At 42.4% G+C, this 20,491-nt stretch overlaps 1 protein-coding gene across 1 annotated transcript in view; it reads left to right on the plus strand.

Annotated features, from left to right (window-relative positions):
• The window catches only part of Myh10 (myosin, heavy chain 10, non-muscle), a 141,113-nt gene that overhangs the window by 73,203 nt on the left and 47,419 nt on the right, over positions 1-20,491 (plus strand). Inside the window, exons 8-16 of the mRNA XM_013013115.1 lie at positions 905-968; positions 3,687-3,785; positions 5,906-6,049; positions 6,278-6,373; positions 8,277-8,395; positions 9,064-9,216; positions 11,506-11,679; positions 15,578-15,751; positions 16,230-16,344. Coding sequence (XP_012868569.1) covers positions 905-968; positions 3,687-3,785; positions 5,906-6,049; positions 6,278-6,373; positions 8,277-8,395; positions 9,064-9,216; positions 11,506-11,679; positions 15,578-15,751; positions 16,230-16,344 — 1,138 coding nt within the window. The remainder of the gene's footprint in view (positions 1-904; positions 969-3,686; positions 3,786-5,905; positions 6,050-6,277; positions 6,374-8,276; positions 8,396-9,063; positions 9,217-11,505; positions 11,680-15,577; positions 15,752-16,229; positions 16,345-20,491) is intronic.

Here is a 20,491-nt window from a genome sequence, read left to right on the forward strand (position 1 = left end):
GTGCTGAGGAATCGAACCCAGGCCCTCAGGCATGCAAGGCAAGCGCTCTGCTACTGAGCCACCTTCCCAGCCCCCAATCCATCATTTTAAATAAATAATTCTTTTTTTTTTCTTTTTTCAGTCATGGGGCTTAAATTCTGGGCCTGGCTGGGCACTGGTGGCTCCCACGTGTAATCCTAGCAACTCAGGAGGCTGAGATCTGAGGATCATGGTACAAAGCTAACCCGGGCAGAAAAGTCCATGAGACTCTTTATCTCCAGTAAACCACTAGAAAACAGGAAGTGGCGCTGTGGCTCAAGTCTTGTGGTGCTCCTTGAGCTGAAGAATGCAGGACAGCACCCAGGCCCAGAGTTCAAGCCCCAGGACAGACAAAACAACAACAACAAAAAACAAACAAACAAAAAACCTCTGGGCCTGGGCGCTGTCCCTCAGCTCTTCAGCTCAAGGCGAGCACGCTCTACCCCTTGAGCTACAGTGCAACTTCCGGTTTTCTGGTGGTTTATTGGAGATAAGTTTCACGGACTTTTCCTGCCCAGGCTGGCTTTGAACTGCGATCCTCAGATCTCAGCCTCCTGAGTAGCTAGGATTACAGGCGTGAGCCACTGGCACCTGGCTATATCAGATTATTTAGAAGAGCTTTTGAAGGTTAAGTGTTGGGTTCCTTACTTTCCTTTCGTTAAATTTATAGTTTTATCATCTTAGTCTGAAAATATAGTATACCTTCCTGATACTTTTTTTATTTTATAGCTATTGAGGCCTTTCATTCTATGTATTTGAGACAATGACAAGGAATTATTTTTATAGCCACTCTATGAATACTTAGCAGGGCACATTGTCTTATTGTATTATAACATTCAGACACTCTGTATCCTTATTTATAACTTTCTCTTTAATTTATTTCCAGGGCAAGTTCATTCGAATCAACTTTGATGTAACTGGCTACATCGTTGGGGCCAACATTGAAACCTGTATCCTTTCTCACCATTGTATAACCCCAAATAATTATTTAAGAAATCTCTCCACAGCCTCAAGCGTGGCCCTATAGGGTGGTACCCCCACTGCAGGAAGTGAGAACTCTTCCAGACACTGAACACTTCCAGCCATCTCCAGAGTGGGATGAGTATTTTCACTTGCTTTTGGAGCCAGCCATGTCCTATGGGCCTGGGAAGGTAGAATCCCAAAGAAGGATAGTTGATGAATATTACCTACAACTACTCTGGTAGCCATTGCTTTCCTCCCTGACATTTTACCATCTACTCTGATAAGATAAGCTTGTACTTAGTGAACAATTCTTATAAGGTGATAGGAGTTTAAATAATTTCAGTTAATGTTAAGTAAGACTGGAGGGGTGGCTCAGGTGGTGAATGGCTTCCCTAGAAAACAAAAACAAAACTAGCAGGCAATGGCTCACATCTGTAATCCTACCTACTCAGGCGGTTGAGATCTGAGGACCACAGTTCAAAGCCAGTCCAGGCAGGAATGTCCATGACATGACACTCTTAATCTCCAGTAAACTACTCAGAAAAAGCTGAAAGTGGCTGCTGTAGCTCAAATGGTAGAGCACTAGCCTTGAGCACAGAGGATCAGGGACAGAACACAGGCCTGGGGTTCAGGCCCCAGGATCGGCAAAAAAAAGAAAAGGAAAAAAATAGAAAGAAAAATCAATCCTCCATGCAATAAATAAACTGACAGATTTTATAGACAGACAGACAGACAGATAGATAGATAGATAGATAGATAGATAGATAGATAGATAGATAGATAGATAGATAGATAGATAGATAGATAGATAGATAGATAGATAAAATAGAATTGTATTTTTAAATATATTTAAGATTTTTTTTAAAGTCAACCATTTGAAAATGACAGTCATAATTCAGTTTAACTTTGTTATATTAGTCTTACAGCATCATTCATCTGAGTATATTTTTCACTGAAGTGTGAGATTGTCTGACTTAAAATTCAGACTATTTGGTACCTACAGATTTGTTTTGTTTTGTAGCCCTGTGGAAGCTATGATCCCAAATGAGGTAATCAACAAGCCGCATTTGTAATCCTACTTACTGTGGATCACAATTTGAAGCCGGCCTGAGCAGAAAAGTCCACAGGAATCCATGTCCAATTAACTAGGAAAACGCCATGCTGGAATCATGGCTTAAATAGTAGAGTGCTGACTGTGAGCAAGAAAGCCAAATGAAAGCACAGGCCCTGAATTCAAGCCCCAGTATACATGAAAGAAGAATAGCAAAAGCAGACAATCTCTGAAAAGCAATAACACTGTCTGTGAGATCTAAGTGTGCCTCAATGCACCGGGAGTTCAAAAGCATCCAGGCACCACACAGAGGTATCCATAGCTGGTGTGAATCAGCCTCATAATGCAGGTGCTGCTGGCACGAAGGTACTGCATCTGGGAGGTCCAGGCTCCATGAGAAGCACCCACTGTGACAGTCTACAGCTGTCACCTGATGATAGCTACATCTCAACGCACTGGAAAAGGGACCTGAGGTGTGGACGAGGCAGGCCAGCACCTCTGTCATAAGGGGCTCTCAGGGGAGCAGAGTGACCAAACAGGCATGTGGGCATTCCCCCAAAATTCATTTCTGGCTCTACCACTCATTAGCTATGCTATTTTGACTAACTTTTTTCAGTCTTGTTTCTATCTTTGTGGAATTGTGGTAACTTCAGTATTATAGGGCCATTTTTGTTTGTTTTTTTTGTTTTTGTTTTTATTTTTTGCTGCCAGTCCTGGGGCTTGAACTCAGTGCCTGGGTGCTGTCTCTGAGCTTTTTTGGCTCAAGGCTACCATTTGAGGCACAGATCCATTTCTGGCCTTTTTTTGGTGCTTAATTGGATATAAGAGTCTCAAAACTTTTCCTGCCTGGGCTGGCTTCAAACTGTGATCCTCAGATCTCAGCCTCCTGAGTAGGTAGGATTACCGGCACGAACCACCAGCATCCAGCTGTCCTTCCTTCCTTCTTTTTCTTTCTTCCTTTCTTTTTTTCTTCTTTCCTTTCTTCTTTCTTTCTTCCTTTCTTTTTTGTTGAGCCTGGGGTTCAAACGCTTGATCTGATGCTTTTGCTTATTGACTAATGCTCTCCCCCCTGAGCTCTGCCTCTAACACCGCAAGGTTGGATTCTTTAATTTCTTTCCTTCTTTCTTTTTTAATAGCTGGTGGCAGCACCTGGTGAAGTGCTGTGGTTTTTTTTTTTTTTTTTTTGGTCCAGTCGTGGAGCTGAACTCTGGGCCTGGGCGCTGTCCCTCAGCTCTTCAGCTCAAGGCTAGCACTCTACCACTTGATCCACAGCGCCACTTCCGGCTTTTTTCTTTTTTCTTATGTGGTGCTGAGGAATCGAACCCAGGGCCTCGAGCATGCAAGGCAAGCGCTCTACCACTGAGCCACCTTCCCAGCCCCATGTGCTGTGGCTTTTGAATTGAGGTCTAACTTAGGGGAAGGAAGGTGGAGCGGGAGAGGGGAGCTCCCTGTCATCTTTTAGTCTCTCCCAGCCCAGTGACTTAGGATCAATAAGGAACATAAGTTGCATATGTTTTCTTTTTCTCATAATCCTTTAGAAGGGTTCGCTATAGCATAGTTGATGTATATCTGTGAAAGAGAACACTTTTTCCAATTAAATTTGTGTAGAATGAACATTACTTTTAGTAATTAATCCTTAACCATCTCTGCTCAGACCTTCTGGAAAAGTCTCGTGCTGTTCGTCAGGCAAAGGATGAGCGTACTTTTCATATCTTTTACCAGCTGCTGTCTGGAGCAGGAGAGCACCTGAAATGTAAGTGATCAGGCTTTTTACTCGTTGCATTCAGTGGAGGGGCTGTTTGTAATATTGTAGGTTTCATTGATGGAAGATAGGTGTGAACAACAGATTTACATGCATGCGCATACATGCATGCGCATGGACATACATAACCCCCAAATATCCAGCTAGTCAAACCATGAGAATGAAAATTAAATTGAAATTCTGTGCCATGGGGCAAGTACTTGAAATGGCAGGTATGTGAATGTCGTGTTAGCTTTTGAACTTTTTTTTTTTTACAAAAATAAAAAGACAAATGGTATATTTGTCTGTTTCAATATTTATAAATAGAAAAGTAAGGAAAAAATTGACTCAGTAAAGTAATGGAATAAAATACTTTTATTCCTAGATTTGTAAGTAAATATTCTATATATATATATATAGAATATATATACATATATATATTCCCACTCTTATAAGAAAGACTCATTGGTGCCAAGTTCCCATGGTTCACTCTTGTAGTCGAAGCTCCAAGATCAGTACCAAAAGAGAGGGGGGAGGGGGTGAGAGAAAAGGAAGGAAGGAAGGACCAGTGGTGGATTTTAGGGAATAATAGATAATCATGAGTCACAAGCTTTGAAGAGCTGAGCTGGGCAGAGTAAAAAAAAAAAAAAGCATTCTAATCAGGGTGAGAGTTTTGCTGATTCAAGAATAATGGAGTCCAGTTCCCTAGTCCCTCCTGATCCTCAGTCCTGTATTGTTTATGTGGTTATTGTCTAGATATGACAGCAGACACAAACACAGTGTTTCATGGAGTGTGGGCTTTAGTTACCCACATGCATCTTTGAAAGCACTGAACCCAGAAGTTAATTAGAGAAAGACCTGGAAGGAGGAACTACTAAGCAATAAACAATAATTCCCAGGACAAGATTGAAAATTCAAGATTATGCAATATGAAGAGAATAAAAACCTCAAATTCAGGAGGCAATGATTGCATTAGGAATGAATTAACTTTAAAAAAAAACATTATTGTGTTAAATCAGAGTGGAATAGGAAAGCAGACAGTTCCTAATAGAAGTCAGAGGTGCTATAGGTAAAAATTAGGAGAAAGGAGAGACCATGGAAATTGCAGTATATCAAGAAAGTTTGCTTCAGAGAACGCTGTACATATGTGCATCTGTCCTAGAGACAAATCACTCTGTCTATTTGATAACATTCTTGTGCATCAGTGAGCATTCTTCTCAGAAGAGTACTTTGGCCTGTTGTTCATCACTGTAAAGACAAGGCAGCCACTAAACACACTGGCTAGGGACCAGGGGGCTCAGTGGCAGATTCCATACTTAGAATGCATAAAGTCCTGAGTTTGATCCCCTAGCCTCACCAATAGGCTTAGAGAAAGCATTTCAAGGAGTTTACAGGGCTCAGAACTTGCTTGTCAGTATCCAGGCCTTCTATATCCTGTCTGTCCTATGTTCATGGAAGCTTTCATACATACTTATGTTTGATGCAAACCACTTAGTAACAAATACACAGCCAGGCCACTGGTAACTCACTCCTGTAATCTTAGCTACTCAGTAAGCTAAGCTCTAAGAATCATGGTTCAAAGACAGCTCAGGCAGGGAGGTCTGTGAGACTGTTCTCACAAACTAATCACCAAAAAAGCCAGAAATGAAGTTGTGGCTCAAGTGGTAGAGCACTAGCCTTGAGCACAAAAGCTCAGGGACAATACCTAGGCCCTGAGTTCAAGCCCCAAGACCACCCTGGGGTAAAACAAAAAAGATAAGAATACACAGAATGAGTTTAAAAGCTTTCCTTGAGAAGATGACTATTTAAATTTGGAAACAATAAAGCTACCTGGACAACTGAGTCACTTCCCAGCCATCCAGTTTCATATGCAGTATTACATTGTACAGAGCACTGTTCCAAAAAACTCCTGCTGAGGTTTTTGCATTGTTCCCGCATTTCCTTTTTTCCGGTACAGGTGGAAGGAAGTAGTATATGTTTATGAGTTTACGTGAATATACAAACAAGGAAATTGTACCTGCTGATGAGGACTTGGGTGGATGACCCTGTGTCCTGTGATGTCTTAATCCCTAGGCGCTTTCTTCTGTTTTAGGAGTGTTTGTTAAGTTTTATTCTATTGTATCTCCCTCCAGCCGACTTACTCCTGGAAGGATTTAGTAACTACAGATTTCTCTCCAATGGCTACATTCCCATTCCGGGCCAGCAGGACAAGGATAACTTTCAGGAGACCATGGAAGCCATGCACATAATGGGCTTCTCCCACGAAGAGATTCTGTGTACGTGTGACTCCCCCAAGACTCTCATCCTCCCTCTCACGAGCATATGAATTTGGGGTAAATTATCTAGGCTAGAATTGATTGGGAAGTCCCACCTTTAATTTTATGAAATTCAAACAGTGTATCTTACCAAGTAATTTCATATAACTAATGTTTACCACAAAGTAAATAAGAATGTGTCTCTGTAACATTTTTGATGGATTTTTTTTCTTTTGTCTCAAAATGAAGCAATGCTTAAAGTTGTATCCTCAGTGCTACAGTTTGGAAATATTTCTTTCAAAAAGGAGAGAAATACAGATCAAGCTTCTATGCCGGAAAACACAGGTAAACTGGTGAATACTGATTTTATTTCTGTTTTCTTAGCTTGTTGTGTTCTCCAAGAACACATGGCACCATCTGGCACTTCAAGGATGTTCCCCAGGACATTTTTTGTTTTAGTTTGGTTTTTTATGCTGGTCCTACGGCTTGAACTCAGGACCTAGGCACTGTTTCTGAGCATTTGTGCTTAAGGCTAGTGTTCTACCACTTGAACCGCAGCTCCACTTCTGGCTTTTGGTAGTTAGTGATAAGTCTCATGGGCTTTCCTGCATGGACTGGCTTTGAACCACAATTCTCAGATCTCAGCCTACTGAGTAGCTAGGATTACGGGTGTGAGACCCCAGCCCCCAGTGATTAACAACTTTTATGGATGTTCTTTATGTGGTTTTCATATGTAATTGCAATGCATTTCAGAATTGTCCACCTTCTGCTTTTCCCTTTGCCCTTCTCCTAAGTAGTCCCTTAGTTACACCTATATTTATCTATATATATCCACAAGTATGTGTGTATATAGATGTGTTTACACACATGAGTTTATGTACATGTAAACATGTATACATATGTCTATATATACATCCATATTTCATGTGTGTGTATATATATAATATATATATATATTCATGTCCACAAATATGTTTGTCTTTGAGGGCTACCTTCCACATATGAACAGTCTGGTTTTTTGAGATGGCTTGTCTCACTCAATATGATACCCTCCATTTTCACCCGTTTTCTTACAAACAACATGATTTTGTTTTTCTTTATGGCTGAGTAATATTCTATTGTGTATGTATATATTACATCTTTATCCATTCATCTGCTGTCCCCAAGGAATTCTTGATCAAAATGGCCAACCCAGTTCCCTAACTGAGGGAAGGGCACATGTAGGACATAGGACAGCAGTGTCCGTTGTCTTAGTAGGAATGGAGAGGATGGGGACTCGGCTGCAGGAGACCATGCAGGCTCGCCTTGAAGGGAGTTACTATGGCTGCTCAGTCTCAGGTCTCAGGTCTCACCAGCTGTGACCTTCTCAGGAAAATAAGTGTAGAGTTTCAAAGAAAGTTGGAAATCTATATTTCGATAAGAAATCTTGGTTTTAAATATTGAAAATAGATTTAAGCCTGTCACCAGTGGCTCACACCTGTAACCCTAGCCACAAAAGAGGTTGAAATCTGAGGATCCTATTTCAAAGCCAGCCCTGTCCAGAAAGTCATGAGACTCTTTAATTGAATTAATCACCAAAAAGATTTAAGCCTGAATTTAAGCCCCAAGACTCACACAAGCAAGATAAAAAGAGAAAGTGGGGTATGTGTGTGGTGGGGGGGGGGAAGGGGGCGGTGGATTTAAATTGATGCTAGTCAGGAACAAAAAGTTTGCAACCCAGAACAATATTTTTTGGCTGAATAATGGCAACCCACACCTGTAATCCTAGCTATTCAGAAGGTCAAGATCAGAGGATCACAGTTAAGCCAGCCTGGGTAGGAAAGTCCATGAGACTCTTATCTCTAGATAACCGCCAGAAACCCAGAAGTGGAGCTAAGGCTCAAAGTGGTAAAGCACTAGCCTTGAGTGGAAAAAGCTTAGGTACAGTGCCCAGGCCCCGAGTCCAAGACCCATAACCAGCAAAAAAATACAATATTGCATAGGCAGATGAGGATCAGTATACACTCCTAAGAAGAATAAGGTTGACTTGACAATCGTTTTGCTTGAGAATATGTGTATGTTTAATCTGTAGGGAATGGAGGGTATTTTTTGTCTGACCTAAAACTTTGTCCAACTTCAAGCCTTTTTTTTTTCTTTTTGTATCATAGAATGGTAACTAAGGATTTTGTTTTGTTTTTCAAATGTCTGTTGAGTACTATGATTTGATCATGAGTAGAAATGAGGTCTTTGAGTGACTTTTCTGCTTCAGTTGCACAGAAGCTGTGCCACCTGCTTGGGATGAATGTGATGGAGTTTACTCGGGCTATCCTCACCCCCCGCATCAAAGTGGGCCGGGACTATGTGCAGAAAGCCCAGACCAAAGAACAAGTAAGTTCAGTGTTACCTTTTATTGTACACATGGTTAAATGGTAATGGTCATTTGATATACCAATTGCCGCATAACAAACTGACTCTATAAAAGTTCTAACTTACGGATGTATCTTAGTAGTAAATGAGGAATTTTTTTTCCCCCTGTAGCATACTTAGAGTAAATTTGAAACATCAAGTTTTCCCAAATGTGGACCAATAATTGACAAATGAGTACTTCAGGGGCCCAACCAGCAGAGGGGCCTCCTCTCCTCTGTTCTGGGGGGCCAGGCCGCAAGGGCAGAGGAGTTACATTCACTGTTTAGCTATGGACTATTTCAAGAAGTACACTATTAGCTTTGACTAAGAAGACTGGAAGGTGATTTTTCTGTGGCAAAGTGCCAGCTGACCAAGCAGAGACAGATGCTGCTACTTAGAACCCTGGAGCCAGTGGAGGAGGTTTATTCTCCTGGGCGTCTTTGCCCATCTCCCCAAGTCATTATCCCATTTGTCATTTAATGATATTAATACTACCCTCCCTTCATGTGTAAAATTGAAATGGAATCAAGCAATAAACATTGTTTCAAGTTTTTTTCTTAGTATTATCTAACATTCAACTCTATATGTCAGCTCTTAATGCTTCTTTGAGTTTATTTCTGAGATAAAAGGTTAATATTATCTAATTGTAGGCAGATTTTGCAGTAGAAGCATTGGCGAAGGCTACCTATGAGCGACTCTTTCGCTGGCTCGTTCACCGTATCAATAAAGCTCTGGATAGGACCAAACGACAGGGAGCATCTTTCATTGGAATCCTGGATATTGCTGGATTTGAGATTTTCGAGGTATTTCTCCTTCTCTCCCTCCCTCTCTTCTTTATTATTGTTTGTTCTTTAACAAACATTCAGGCTCATTATGAATCAGGTCCAGTGCCAAGTACCAGGAATGTGATAACAAGTATATACAATGCTGGCCATTCTAATGAAACAATTAAGGCAAATAACCATGTAGTTGTCAAATGTGTGAAGAACACAATGAAAGGATCCTGTGATGAGCAACTGGCAGTGGGGGGTGAGGAATAGTTTTACCTTCAAACTGCCTGTTTGGGGATTCTTAAAGGACAAGAAGCTGTCACCTTCAGAATGCCTTCCTGGGACAAGTGTGAATCCAGTTGCTTCTATATGGGAAAGTATTTGTTAAAGCTTAGAAGCTGCTGGAAAGCCAGGGTGTCTAGACATAGCTGATGAAAGGGAGCGGGGAGTCAAGAAGACATGGAGTATAGTATGGGGCCAAAGGAGAAGGAAGGCATTATGAAGAAGACATGTGGCAGATCGGGGAAGGGGAAGGGTGGCCAGGCACAGGTGCTGCCTTGAGGAGCAGGGAGAGGTACATGGCACAATGCGGTCAGTGTCCTATTACATTATTACATTGCACTGTGTATCTGGCTAGTTTCTTTTTTTTTTTTTGGCCAGTCCTGGGGCTTGAACTCAGGGCCTGTGCACTGTCCCTGAACTTCTTTTGCTCAAGGCTAGCACTCTACCACTTGAGCCACAGTGCCACTCCTGGCCTTTTCTGTTTATGTGGTACTAAGGAATCAAACCCAGGCTTCCTACATGCTAGACAAGCACTCTATCACTAAGCCACATTCCCAGCCCATGGCTAGATTTTTCCAAATGCCATCAAGACAGTAGAAGTTCGTGATCATACCCTCGCTGCAAATGTGCAGAGAAGTTGATAGAACGTTGTTTTTCTAAAAATAAGTATCTTTTAAACCTTAGGTGCAGATAGAAACAACATGTTGCAAATAGTTTGTCATTCTTCTTTGGTAGACTACAAAGCAATAGAAATATTAACTAACTACCTCTTGTGATCAGTGTGTTATTTTAGCTACTAAGGGGTACTGAATTGCCTCCCCCCACCCACTCCTCCTCCTCCCTCCCCCCCTATAACCTCCCTCCCAGCACAACCTAGTTTTAAGACAGCTTAGCAGGTTGTAGGGACTTTCCAGGCCATGAGTGTATTCCTTGGAAACTGAATCGTCTCTAATTGAAAGTTACTTTTTATAATGAAAGGGGTTATTTATGGGCATATGCTACTCATGTTAACAGCAGCAAGAATAAGGGTTGTGCACTTACAATATATAGGATGATTTTGTTACTTTCACAAAAGGACACCTATTCATTCATCCATCCATCCCATCATCCACTCAGTAGCACTACAGAAAAATGGACAGAGTTCAGAGGACAGAGACAGAAAGATGCTAGGATTCCCTGATTGAGAGCAGTACAGTATCGCTTCTGGTAATGACAAAGATCAGGCATTTGATAGAGAAGGACTGACTTAAAAAAGCAATCTGGGGCTTCACAGGTGCTCAACACATTCTGTGTCAGGTTAGGCAGTGCTCCCAGAAAGAACCCTGTGAGGTAAAGATGTTTCTTAGTCCGTTCTTACCCAGTCTGGAGTCTGTGGCCTCAGTGGGGAATAGCACAAACAGGACTGATGTATTCCAGATATTCCTCCCCGCCCCTGGACACTTGCTTGCCTCCAGGCTCTGTCCTTCCCAAGTCTTGCTTCTTTTTCTCACTTTCTGTCACATGTGTTTCTTCATTTCCATTCCCTGACAGCTCATTAATAAGAACTGACACATTTTATTTGCAGTTTATCCAGTTTCCTTTTTTTTCCCCCTAGCACTGGGGCTTGAACTCAGGGTCTGGGCACTGTCCCTGAGCTTTTTTTTTTTATCAAGGCTAGCACTCTATGCCTTGAGCCACAGCGCCACTTCTGGCTTTTTCTGTTTATGTGGTACTGAGGAATCCAATCCAGGGCTTCATGCATGCCAGACAAGCGCTCTACCACTAAGCCACATTCCCAGCCCTCCTTTTTTAATTTTTGCAATTCAGTAATGTGATATGACCATCTCTGGTTCTTTTTATCATTTCAGAAAGGTTGAGAATGGGGGAGTGAGAAAGAGATACATCGAGAGACCACTCCCCTAGTCATTAGCATTGGATAAAATCAATAATGACATTGATACCTTGCATCATTTTTAGTGAACTTTTCCAGTAATTTGATGGCTAATGCTTCCTGCATTCCTTCCCCTCCCCATTGTTTGGCCAATGGCTCGACATACGTAGCTGAACTCCTTCGAGCAGCTGTGCATCAACTACACCAACGAGAAGCTGCAGCAGCTGTTCAACCACACCATGTTCATCCTGGAGCAGGAGGAGTACCAGCGCGAGGGCATCGAGTGGAACTTCATCGACTTTGGCCTGGACCTGCAGCCCTGCATCGACCTCATCGAGAGGCCTGTGAGTATCCTTCCAGTCTAGCTTCCATCTCCTTCAAACAGAACCTGTTAATGTCATAATGCAAGACAGTATTAATTTTCTTGTGTGAATTGCCTGGGAAGGTGGTATGTGGATAAAATATCTTTGTCCTGCCCTGGTAACTAAAGATTGCTTGGGAGATTATTTTTATTTGAAGCTTCAGTGTTAGTTTGGTTTGGGGGAGGGTGGTCCTTTGGCAGATATATTTTTAGTGACCATCTTAGAAAAAAATGTCAAAAATTATTTTCTGTCAGAATATGACTCATATCCTGGCTACTCAGAAAGCTGAGTGAGATCTGAAGACTGCCATTCAAGCCGCCTTGGGCAAGAAAGTTTATGAGACTCTTATCTTCAGTTAATCACCAAAAAGCCAAAAGTAAAGCTGTGGTTCAAATGGTAGAGCACCAACCTTGAGTGGAAAAGCTATGGACAGTGCATAGGCCCTGAATTCACTCCCAGTACTAGAACATACACACATACATTACTTGGCATGCAGAAGTACATAGAGCTGTGTATAACTCATTCCCTTTGGAAACTCCAGAGTCTAGAGCATGGACCTTGTCTTGAAGCCAAAGAAAACGGCAGAACATACTGGGGGTTCAGGGGCTCCATGCTATGGGCTGTAAGCGATGCTCTATGAATCTGAAGAGGCAGTGGTATAGATTTCACAGATACAGATATGGCCAAGGGAAAAGGTCATCCCACAGTAGGATTTTATGGGCTCAAATTAGCTAAAGCCATAAATCAGATTTTTTTTTTCTTATTTGCATTTGCTCAGCTTGCTTGGTTGGCTGGTGCTCTATCAGCCAAGCCATGCATCTAGCCCTGATTTTTATTGGTTATTTTGGGAATGGAGTCTCTCAGATGTCTCTGCTAGTGTTGGAACTTTTGGTGAGTCACTGGCACCCACTTTGGAAATGCTGTTTTAGGAAAGTGATTTAGTCAAGGTGTTCAGAAAGAACTGATATAGGGAAGATAGGACTTTGATAATAGCCACTTATACCTAGAAATTTCTGGACAGTACATAGTTGAATTCTTCCTTTTTTTAACCTCCCCTTCTTGCCTCTGTTCCTCTTTTCCTTCTTCCCTTCAGCTTTCTTCCTATTCTTCTTACACCAACCAGCACTTCTAGGCCCTTCCCCTAAAACTTAGAAAATACCTCTCTGTTCCCTACCTTTGTTGTCCTTATGTAAGGCAAAGATAGCGCAGAAAGGGGAGGAAAGAAACAAGTTCTACTGCTGATTAACTGCTTACCTCAAGTTTAGGATTATTCTACTTAAAGAAATACGAATGTTTTTTTCCTTTTTGTTGGGCATAGGGCTTGAACTCAGAGCCTGGGTACTCTCCCTGAGCTCTTGTTACTCAAGGCTAACACTCTACCACTTTGACCCACAGTGCTACTTCAGGTTTTCTGGTGGTTAACTGGAGGTAAGAGTCTCAAGGACTTTTCTGTCTGGGTTGGCTTTGAACTACAATCCTCAGATCTGAGTAGCTAGGATTACAGGTGTAAGGCACCAGCTTCTGGCTGGTTTTTTTTTTTTTTTTTTTTTTTTTTGTTTTTTAAAAAAATTAAACTCTGGGGTGGGGGGGGAAGATGGGAAGGGGACACAAAGGAGGAGGCTATAATGCTTGATAAGAAATGTACTCATTATCTTGCCCATGTAATTGTAACCCCTTTGTACAGTATTTTCACAATAAAAAAAAAAACGAAGAAAAAAATTAAACTCTATGAGAGTTCATTGGTGATTAGAAATTTAACTGCAGTATGTGAAATGATACCCACTCATAGTACCGTTGAAAGTGGTCTCTGGTGGTATCTCCCCATATTGCACCAGGTTTACCTCCTCTTTTACAAGCCCAGCTCTACCTGGCTTGGAAGTAGGGTGGTAGCAGGCAAGTCCGTCAATCTATCAGTTCAAAAGCTTTTCACACACAAAGAAAGTATGCATACAAAAATTACATGAGGGGGCTGGGAAGGTGGCTCAGTGGTAGAGCGCTTGCCTTGCATGCATGAGGCCCTCAGCATCACATAAGCAAAAAAGAAAAAAGCCGGAAGTGGCGCTGTGGCTCAAGTGGTAGAGTGCCAACCTTGAGCAGAAAAAGGGACAGTGCATAGGCCCTGAATTCAGGCCCCATGACCGGACCCCCCCCCCAAAAAAAAACTACATTAATCTAATTACATCATACAAAAATGCACACTCCTAAGTATGCAGCTCTTTAAAAGTACCCAATTAATAGAAATGATGACTAGAGATCTTGATACTGAAGGCTAAGTCACCAAAATCACTCAGGAAAAAAATAATTGTTTGGGAGATCCTCTGTCAGAACCTGGGAATATTTTCATTTGAGGGAATTAGACATATAAAAAATAGGGTTAAAAAAAAGGGAACATTTGATTGTCTTAACATTTATTTAGAGCTTTATATCTCAACAGGGATAGGTTGCATTAACCTGTCACTCTGGACCTAATCCTAGCTAATTGAATTTCCTTTTACTTTAGCTGATCTGAAACCCAAGAATTCTTTTTTTTTTTTCCCCTGGTTGTGGGGCTTGGGCGCTGTCCCTGTGCTCTTTGGCTCAACGGCGAGTGCTCTATCACTTGAGCCACAGCACCACTTCCGCTTTTCTAGTGGTTTATTGGAGATAAGAGTCTCACGGATTTTCCTACCTGTGCTGACTTTGAACCGTGATCCTCAGATCTCAGCTTCCTGAGTAGCTAGGATTACAGGCGTGAGCCACCGGAGCCCGGCCCAAAAATTCTTTCAAGTGAAGGAGCCAGGGTATTGAGCCAGGGAGATGAGGGTGTGGGGGGAGGAGGAGGGTCTCACTGCAGTATTCCCTCAGCTTCTACCCTTACTGGTGTTGCAATCAACCTCACTTTTCTCTGATCATGATATTACATTGTTGGATTCATATTTAATTGTGACTTACATTTAAAAATAGTCTTGATAGCTAGCACTTCCCCAGTAAGTATAAGGGATTCTAAAGGACTATTCACAAAAGGTAAAAGGTAAGTCATCCCAGAGAATGAATAGCAAGCTATATGCCATTTATTTATTTTTAATTTTTCTATTTAGCAATTAAGGTGTAATTCACACTCCCTAAAGTATACATGGTATGATTACAGCTCTTTGGTTTGGGACATATTCATAAAGTTGTGAAGCTGTCACCAGTATCTAATTCTATATTATCATCATCCTCTAAATACCCTCCTAGCCACTAGCAGCTCCCCACCCCCACTCCCCTGTCAGCCATCACTGCTGACCTACTTCCCGAGTCTGGATTTACCGAGACCTTTTGTCATTGATCTGCTAATTAAGTGACATAAAATAAATGCCCAAATGTATGTTAAATATATATTATGAATTATTTTATCATCTCCCATGATAAAATCATAGTTTTAAATATTTTACCAAATGTAAAGTGAGATAGTTGATTTCATCATCAATTAAACAAAAACCTAAATTGTGTAGAATGTACAGGGCCAAGCAGTCTATCAGTTGAGATTTTATAGTAATTTGTCCAGCCAGTTGTTGAACATAAAACGTAAACATTGAATTTGACCTCTCAGCCTATTCTCCTCTAATTTCCTTTCTTACCTTTTTGCATTTGCTGTTTTTAGGAGCCTCTCGTACAACATTATCTGTTTAAAAGTTTACTGGATAAATTACTCATCCGTTTTTCTTGCCTGTACTTTGCAGATAGGATCTCCATGTTGAAATTACAAACTTGTTATAGTCTGGCCCTTATTTTCCATCCTAGCCATACTTTTTTTTCATAGATCTTCATGTAGCTCTAATGACCTTGAAGTTAAGATGTTGAACCCAATGGTGTTGGAGTGATGTAAACCATGTGTGTTCCTGTTGCCTCTTGCTATTAGGCCAACCCTCCTGGTGTGCTGGCCCTTCTGGATGAAGAGTGCTGGTTCCCTAAAGCCACAGATAAAACCTTTGTTGAAAAGCTGGTTCAAGAGCAAGGTTCCCACTCCAAGTTTCAGAAACCTCGGCAACTTAAAGACAAAGCTGACTTTTGCATTATACATTATGCAGGAAAGGTAAGAATCCTGTTTTTTTTTAAAGACTTGTTAATAGCAGTTGCTCTGTTTGTGATTTTGCTGCAATTTATGAAAGAATCACCAAAGTGATAATAAACATTTACACATGCTTAACCAAACACTGGTGGCTCACACCTGTTTTCCTAGCTCCTCAGAAAGCTGAGATCTGAAGGCAGGAAAGTCTATGGGACTCTTATTTCCACTCAACTGCCCCCGCAAAAACTGGAAGGGGAGCTATGGCTCAAGTGATAGAGTGCCAGCCTTTAGCAAAAAAGCCAAGGGAGGACACAAGGCCCTGAGTTCAAGTTTCAGTACTCACATTGGAAAAACAAACATTTACACATGCTGCTATATAGTATACATTGCAAATGCCTACCATTCAAGACAAGCCATTCAGGGGCTTATGGGATGAAAGTGATTCAGTTTTGTGTCTGGTTTTGTGTTCTCCATCTCGCCACACCGGCTGGGTGTGGGATAGGTGGACTACAAGGCAGACGAGTGGCTGATGAAGAACATGGACCCCCTGAACGACAACGTGGCCACCCTACTGCACCAGTCGTCAGACAGATTTGTCGCCGAGCTTTGGAAGGATGGTAAGAGTGTATTTTGTTTGTAATTAACATTGCTGGCATCATTTAGAGCTAAGAGTTACGATTCTTATACATGTATGTGTATGTTTATATATATATATATTTTCTTTGTTTTTCCCCACTTTAATATCTTTCTTTCCCTAGAGCAGGGCTGCCATTATATCAGAGGTTATCCATTTTGAGAATACATGGAATGAGAAATGAATAACATAACAAGACATCTGCCCTCTGGTCAGATGCAGTGGGGAGTGTGGAAACATTCGAAGCTCAGAGTCACAAAGAGCTACACCATGCCTCAGGTCCCTCGTGACAGTTTAGTTACAACACTTTTTTCCATCACACACACACACACACACACACACACACACACAGTGGTTCGTGAATGAACTCTCCAATTCTTGGCATATAGACCAGTTGCTTCTATTTCCATCAGGCCTCTGAGTTGTCTTACATACATGTCTCAGGTAGAGTAATTCAGTGATGGTTATTGTAGACTAGTTTTACTAATAGCAAGAAAACAAACCTCCTCCGTGTCTCTGCATGTAGTAGGAACCATCTCTTCCTAGAATTTAGCTCTGCTGCTGCTTCTTTTCCACCTCTTTATCTTCATCTTGCTTCTCCCACACCTCTTTGATTGGTTCAGGTCTCATTGTCTGATCCCAGCCCCGGAACTGTCTCTGCCTAGGCCTTGACACTGAGGCCAGGCCTATTTCATGACTGGCTCCCTCAGCTTTCTCTGCAGTGTCTCAAGACCTATTCATCTGGCTATCAAAGAAATAGAGGGAAAGAAGCACAGAATTCAGAAAAGAAAGGGCTTTGGGCCTTTAGAGGCAAAGGCTCCCCCAGAACGCTCATGTGCATTATCAGGGCATGTGTTGAAGGAAGCCTACAGGAGTGGGTGCTCTGCTGCTTTGTGAATGTGTCCTGGGACACATACACATTGAAGGTTGGGAGAATGATTAGCTTTCCAATGAGTAAAACCGAAGCTTTTCATCTTTGTATGTTTAAATGCTATTGTGTGCACAGTGTCCCTGCAATGATTTACTCAGTGGAAGGTGCTACCCAACAGCAGAGAAGAGGGGCCTGGGCCTTGGGTAGACTTGGCAAAGCCTTTGGAGTGGAGCTGCTCTGGACTGTGTTGCTGGAACTGAGGGCGTGGAGCAGGACCAGAGCAGGAAACAGGACTGAGTTCAGGTCATCACAAGATCCCTCGTGCTGGAAATTCCAACATTGGGAGTCAGCACTGCAGGTGGGAAACAGTTTCCCCAAGGGATCAGAGCGAGGGTGAGGGGAGTGTCAGTCATAAATGCCTTCTATTCCTGAGGGTCCATTCCATTGTGACTGATGATACAGGACGCATAGGCACGCCAGCCTCACTCAGTGCCTCTTCCTGTCACCACTGTCCAGATCTGAGAACGCAGTGAAGGTGGGGAAACAGGCCTAAAGCATTGAGTGCCAGAGGATCCCGTGATGAGTGCTATGTGAGTGGCATAGAGCGAGACTCTAGGGATGTGCAACAGAGGACAGCATGTAAAGCATCATAAAGGAGGGTGCAGTTTTCTTTGTCTTTCAAGGGCAATCATGATTTCTTTTTGTTTGCCTGTTTTCAGTTAACTCACATTATGGTACAAAGGAGTTCATTGATCCATTTCTGCACATTTACAATATATTCCAACCAATCTCACCCCGACAACATGGATTTTTTTAATTAGAGGATGGAAGCTAATATGGAGTGCTGTACTCAGTGTGTTCAGCAGTAATGTATGCGCATTTTGCATTCTGGCTACATCTTCAACATTTGCTGGCAAAAAGATCAGCATAGGGCTGGGAACGTGGCTTAGTGGTAGAGTGCTTGCCTTGCATGCATGAAGCCCTGGGTTCAATTCCTCAGCACCTCATAAACAGAAAAGACTAGAAATGGTGCTGCGGCTTAGGTAGCCTTGAGCAGCTTAGGGAGAGTGCCCAGGCCCAGGACCGGGGGAAAATAAAGACAAACAAAAAAGGTCTGAATAAGCTAACTAATCTGGGCTGAAGGTAGCAGGGCCTAGACAATCCATGACAGCTGGGAAGTGTCAGGTGCATCTGTTTCAACTGGAGAGTAGGGCACAGAGTGAGAAAGCAGGAAAGTAGGGCTGGATGGTAGTAGAGGCCAGGCCCAGCCCTCAAGTAGTCCTGACAGCCTGGCTGTCCCAAGAGGACTTTGCTTGGACTTCAGTGAATAAAGAGCCTCAGTTGGTTGGTTCGGTCTGAACTTGAAGAAGGAAAGTGAAATGGGTAGTTTCTTGGATGGATTGGGGCAAAAGTCCCTGGAAGAAGGAGGGCAAGAAAGGTGACTGGTACTCTGGAAGGAATGCCCCTCCTTCCCCCCTCCCCCTCCCAAATGGTAAAGGGAAGGGAGCAAGGTTTTCTGTGGGAGTCTCAGAAATTGCTTTTCTCTTCCTTCTCATTAAGAGAAGCAGGCTATTGAGGAACACTGACAGTTTAATAAAGGCAATGTGGTCCTGGTTTATACACACGTCTGGCATTCTGGACTTTTTTTTTTGACTCCTGTTTTTATGTGGCATGAAACCACTGCTGGGTGCTTGGTTCCTGTCTAATGTGGAGCTACCCATGGCTCCACCGGGGAGATGGAGCAAAAGCAGTGAAAGCCCCGCCCTCTGCCCGCAAGTCTACCCACATGTGGGTAGTCCCAGGTGCCCAGCCTCCCGGGCCTCCTCATTTTCCTCCTCCTTTAGTTTCAGATACCAGAGAGCGCTCCGTCCAGTAGTGGGCCAAGGTTTTAGAATGGTAAGATTTGTCAGGTAAAGGTGGAGCTGGGAGACTGGATTGATGAGTCCAAATTTCAGCTCAAATAGGTCTTGCCAGGAGGACTGAGTCTGGGAATCTCTTCCTTACCTGCATCTGTGATTACCATTTAGATACAGGAAAGTCATTTATTTGGTCACAACTTTGCTGAGCTCCTTCAGTCAGCCTTGCTTATCTGCACTTATTAGTTTGCAGCTCTGACCTTCAGGCTTCACTGTGTGCCTAGCTCTGCCAAGACTTTGCTTTGCCACAGACCACAGCCGGTAAGACAGCAGGTATTCTTACTGTTGTTAGGATAGGCCCCTGTCAGCTTCTGCTCTGAGGCAGACCTTGTTTGCTCTCCTGATAATTCCACTCTGAGCAGGAAATCTCATCTGCCTAGGTAGGTAGTTGATTGAATCTTAGGGATAACAGACCTCAGGCTGTAAGCCACAGGATAGAGGGGGAGGAGAAGGTAGTGAGGCAGTACTTGTATGTTTCCGTTGGAGGATTGGGAGTTTCATATGAAAGTTCAGCGGCAGGCACAGAAGCTGGCAGGTTCTAAGCATCACTGCTCAACTTGGGATGTAGAGATCTCGTGAGATAAGGGAACTTTGTCCCTAGGAAAAGAAAAGTAGCCCTGCCAAAACATGTAATTTTCCTCTATTCATAGCCACTGAAATGCAAAGGCAAAAACGAATACATGATGCGTGCACACAGTTGCCTGACAGGCAGGGCACACTGCTTGGAGCATAAAACATTTGGGGTTAAAATCCAGGGTGTGTTAAGGTTTCACCATTTTCCCAAAGCCAGACCAGAAGGAATAAGACATATTGGTGGCAGCCCTGCCCTAGAGATTCATAGTGCCCTACTTTTTGCTAAGAGATAGTTTGGAATCTCTCTACCAGCTACACAGAATGTCTTGCTACTTGATAAGACTAATACATACAGGAGAAAATAAACAAACAAACAAAAACTAAAGATAACATTTTGTTTAAGTATGCCTTGTTGGACATTTCCATGAGTAATGAGTGATATGGTCATTTTTCTCAGGATTTGAAGTTATTTTAACATTTCATTACAGCAAAACTTGGGTTTCCTTTTCCTTAATGATAGTTACCAATCTCATAGTAATTTGTATTTGAAGTAAATTGTGTTTCCAAATCTATCCTGGAGATAAATTCTCCCAACAGTATGAATTTCTCACAGTAAAATCAATGCTCTAACTTAACTGCAATATTGCTCTGGTTTACTGATTGCAAGATGAATCAACTGGTACCTCATTGCTCTTAAATGCCATTCTGCACTCTCCTGGGGCAATTCTTTAATGTGGCTATCACAAGATGCTCACACCTGCAGTTGAAAA

Source organism: Dipodomys ordii, unplaced genomic scaffold (genome assembly GCF_000151885.1).
Source record: "Dipodomys ordii isolate 6190 unplaced genomic scaffold, Dord_2.0 Scaffold19, whole genome shotgun sequence".
Classification (NCBI taxonomy): Eukaryota; Metazoa; Chordata; class Mammalia; order Rodentia; family Heteromyidae; genus Dipodomys; species Dipodomys ordii.